Source organism: Nicrophorus vespilloides, unplaced genomic scaffold (genome assembly GCF_001412225.1).
Source record: "Nicrophorus vespilloides isolate i.1.1-1 unplaced genomic scaffold, Nicve_v1.0, whole genome shotgun sequence".
Taxonomy (NCBI): domain Eukaryota; kingdom Metazoa; phylum Arthropoda; class Insecta; order Coleoptera; family Silphidae; genus Nicrophorus; species Nicrophorus vespilloides.
In genome coordinates, this window is record NW_017100061.1 from 28816 (window position 1) to 33465 (window position 4650).

At 41.5% G+C, this 4650-nt stretch overlaps 1 protein-coding gene across 1 annotated transcript in view; it reads right to left on the bottom strand.

Annotated features, from left to right (window-relative positions):
- Positions 1-3161, bottom strand: part of LOC108566794 (phosphatidylinositol 4-kinase beta-like) — an 8738-nt gene extending 5577 nt beyond the window's left edge. The window contains 2 exon segments of the mRNA XM_017926858.1: positions 12-348; positions 2843-3161. Of these exon segments, the coding sequence (XP_017782347.1) occupies positions 12-348; positions 2843-2970 (465 nt within the window). The 5' untranslated portion in view covers positions 2971-3161.
- Positions 3162-4650: the final 1489 nt, after the last annotated feature.

Sequence of the window (4650 nt, forward strand, 5' to 3'; positions counted from 1 at the left end):
CTGCTGCAAACGCCACCTCCTCCTCCTCCTCCGCCGTCTCCTCCACCGCCACCTCCTCCATCGCTCGTCGACCCGGTGTCCGAGCCGCAGAGGATGCCGGAATCGTCGGATCCGAGACTGGCAAGCTCGTCGCGCTGCGTCTTCGCGATGCCCGTCTGTTGGCAGTTGGAGGACATCACCTCCGACGAGGAGACGATGACGACTTCGCATTCGGGACTCGGCGTCACATCGACCTCGGGGATCCTCTGCAGTGCCGAATCCAGACTCCTGTTCCTGTGGTGCAGCGTCATGTGCGTGCCATTTCCCGTCGTCACCTGCGTCACCGGTGGCAGCGGAATCCCCATCGACCTGACAACAACAAATACAAACAATTTTAATACAAAAAATAATAATAATAAAAAGAACAGAAAACAGAACGCAACGCGGCGCATTCGTACGTCGTCATCGAGAAACGAGAATCGATATTAATTAATTTCACTTTTCATGTGGGTTAGATAACAACAACAAAAACAAACGCGAAATCCAATTATATTCTCTCACACCGCATCAACGGTAACACTCACAACATTCGCAGCATTATCCGTAGATGAAGATGTAATTGATTTCGAGGCTACACGCAAAAAAAGAGGAATTATTAACGAAACGCAAACGGTTTATGGATCGTCGCAGACGGCAGTAGAGGCGCGCGTATACATTTAGACTCTCTTGTGACTAACTGTATTTCCCCACGCGACGCCGATCCAACGTCGAAGCAAATATTTCTGCAGTCTCTGTTAATCGAATCAAAGAAAATCCATCCATTTCTTCCCTTCCGACTTCCACTTGCGTAACCAACAACAATCACCTTCACAGCAATTGGTGGTGACGCATTAAGATTACAACAATCTGAACATCTTTCCGCCTGTCTCAATGATGATAATAACAATAAACAAGACTTGCTGGCCTGCGCAATTCACAAACATGTAATGATCATCATCGTCTCCGGAATGCGAAGAACAATTTAAAAAGCATTACACATACTTATTCATCTTTCTCCCTCTCACTTCCACTCTACATCATCATCATCATGTACAGTAGACTTGGTGTGGTCGAGTTATCCGAGGAATTTTAATTACCGCACTCGACGGATGGAGGAGAGGCGTATACGTAACGCGGCAATTGACGATAGGGGCGATCATTACGCATACGGAATTGGAATGAATGAATGAAGAGAATCGCGGGTCAAAAGTTCATTGATACCAGCAGAAAACGAGAAGGTTGCGAAATGGTGAATGCACGTGTGCTAAGTGGATAGGTATAGGTATGTACGTAACAATCGGATGGAGCGTTATGAAACAGAATTTCGGTATTTCCAAAATACAAACTTTAACAACAACAACAAAAAAACACGAATTCAAGGAAGGAGGAAATCCGCAAAAAGGAAATCGGTTATGCGCTGCGCCTGCCAACTTGCTTTCACTCGTAATTGGATCAAAATTAAATTATCGTACATTCTTTGCACCAATACGAAAAAACATTGGAGAGTTCGTCATTAGCGATTCTCGTACTCTGTAGAGTGCTCATCCAAGTTTAATCAATACACACACAAAAAAACAAGTGTTATGCAATTGTAGAACTGAACGAGAAAACCCCGAAGGTCGATTCGAACCTTCCTGGCTTCTTTAAGTTTATTTATTTAAACGTACTACAGCTGCTGCTGCTGGAAATGAGGTGAGGGAAGAAAAACAAGAAACACATGTTTCTCCACTCATCGTCAATCACGTTATCAAAAACCAGCAAATACGATTTGGGGGGCGAGGGCTGAGAATGATTCAGATTTGGTTTCGTTCATTCATCGAGACAGGCAGGAAGGGAAGTCGTCGGAAATCACGTAACAAATACACACAAACACACACACATATATCTCATCGCGACGACTTCCGGAGGAGAAAAGTGATGCCGATGCATTTCCTTTAAAACACATCAACAACAACAACAACACGATTCATTCGCAAACGCATCAACCGAATTTTCATTCAACTAATTGAATTCAGTTCGATAATTCAAATAACAGACGACAATTCGATTTGAAAGTTATTCACTTTAGCAGTTAACAGTTACACAATTACATCCAAATAAGTAATGAATTATTATTATTAATAGAAAAGTTGCGTAAACTTCGATAGTAAACAATAGTTTTGAAAGTTATCAAAGTAATTACAACAGACTTACATTAAAACTTGAGTTACGTATAGAATATTATCGAAACTGGTGCAGCGATCGATAACGTGCACATTTCTTGACTAATTGAAGCAAACGAACTGAATTGCACGCATTCAAATTTAAAGTTGGAAACGATTTTTAGTGTCCGACAACATTCGGAGATAAGCGAAACATCGTTGATAAGAGTTTAATTGAGTTTTAATCTTTAGGCTTAGATTAGATAACAAGGAAGAACATCTAATTGTTTACTAATAAAAAGTCGTCTGTGGTTAGTTTCAATTTGTTTGTTACCAATTGCTGCTGCACTCTCAAATTCGAATATATAAAGACTAAGAAGATTTGAGAAGAAGAGAGGAGGAGCGTATTGAAATAAAGAAATGTTTCGTTCGTTGCAGAGAGATCAAGAATGTGTGTGTGTATTTGTTTGCGAAATCGATTTGTCGGCAATTTGGGTTAACTAACTAAAACTGCAGATATTACGAAACAACAAATCTGATAGATATAATAGGACGCTTCCGGTGAACGTGGCGTTTGGTTTCTGCATTTGGCGCAATCTCTCATTTCGAAAGTGTAAATATTTGCACGAGATTCGATCTGATGAGACGAGAGAACATTTAATACGACAATTTGTTTTACGAACCTAAAATCCAGACTGAGGTTTCTTTGGTGATTGCTGAGCCTGACGCGAACTGTCGGCGTGGCGCTCGGTTTTCCGTGAACTGCGGGCACGCTGTCCCGGAAGACGGTCAACTTCCGGCCCTCCTTCATCGCAGATCCGGTATGTACGAATGGTGGGTGGATGGGCGGATCAGAGAAGAGACGAAAGTAGTGATGAAGGATGATGATTGGTGATAGTTTGAATGGGGGTGGGTGGTGGTGGTGGTTGATATTGCTTGCTTTCGGCTAATTCATCTGTCGTCTTCTCCGAGGAAACACCCAGTATATCGAGTGGAGTGGGACCTGCAACATGAAAACAAAATTAGATCTAATGTATATTTACTGCATGCTTTTGCAAACTCTCAACTCATAAACTGTGGAAGGGCAAAGTCCACTTTCGTACCGTTTTTTTTTTAAATAATGCACACACAAATAAACAATTATCTATTATATCTTTGACCAATTACGAGAGCTTCCAATTACGTTTCGTTGGGTGAGGGGTGATGCTGTTGATATATATATATATCGCGGAAATAAACGACTTTCAATTTGAAAACGCCAAAAAGCGACAGACGTCATCATATCATATGGAGAGGAACGAACAGTGCAAGTTGCAAACATAGAAAACGAAACGAAAGTGAATCATCTCCAATAATACCAAAATTAGAATCGGGAATATCCACTTTCAATTTTTAAATTGACAAGATGCTTGCTTCAGGGACATTAACATGTTAACAAGTTGGCAACGACGGCGAGAACATATGTTTTCTGAAGTTTCTCCGATTCCCACCTCTCTCTCTCTCTCTCTCTCTCTCGTTGTTTTCCTTCGGGCCGGGTTATCGAACCCGTCGCCGACGCCTCGCGTGTCCCACAACTGGATACGACTTCCGAATTTCCAAAGAGCAAAAAAAAACGATTCACAGAAGAACGACAGCGTTTTTATTGAATTCAAATTGCGTGATAATAACCACCACCATCACCAACCCTATTCGTAACCAAAGAACTGCCAACCTTGGCATGCCATTCCACCAAGTCACGTGCGCGCATGTATATTCATTCGTGGAGATTTGCTTATTGCATTCGATTTTCATCTCACCTTGATAATAATAATATATATATATGCACACTCTCCGAACGGATCTCTGTTAAACGTGATTCACGTGTGCGCCTCGAGTGCTGCTCCTACGCATATACTACATCCATATATAACACCGAAAGAACCAAAAAAAAAAAGACGATACGCTCCATCTGCCGGAGATGCATCAATTAAGTTGAGACAAGTTTTCTCATCCCCTTCGTGCAAGCTGGGGAATTGATTAACCGAGTGAAATTCCTTTTGAAATATTTATATATATATAAAAAAAGAGACACATCGTTGGAGAGTCTCGCACACGGAGGAGAGCAGAGTTTCTCCTGAGCTCATGTGTGAAAATTTTCGAGCGAAGCACCTACTTTCTAAAAAAGAAATATATACAAACACACACACACACAACAACAACCTCGGGCATACATACAAAAATGTTGAAGTGCGACGGCGGTGCGTTTTCTCTTACCTCCCCAGATAGTCTTTGGCGCGCACAGAAAGGAAGGAAGAAAGAAAGACACGACCGACAGATTGCATATGCATTTGAAAAGCCCGACTGACACACTTATTTTACCCGAGAAGCTGTACGTAGCTTAAGACCACTAACCCATATTTTCGATCGCAATACATTCGAAAAACAATCGAACTGTCAACGAAAATTGATCATTTATTGCGTTCAAACATCATTTTAATTGGATAATAAAGTT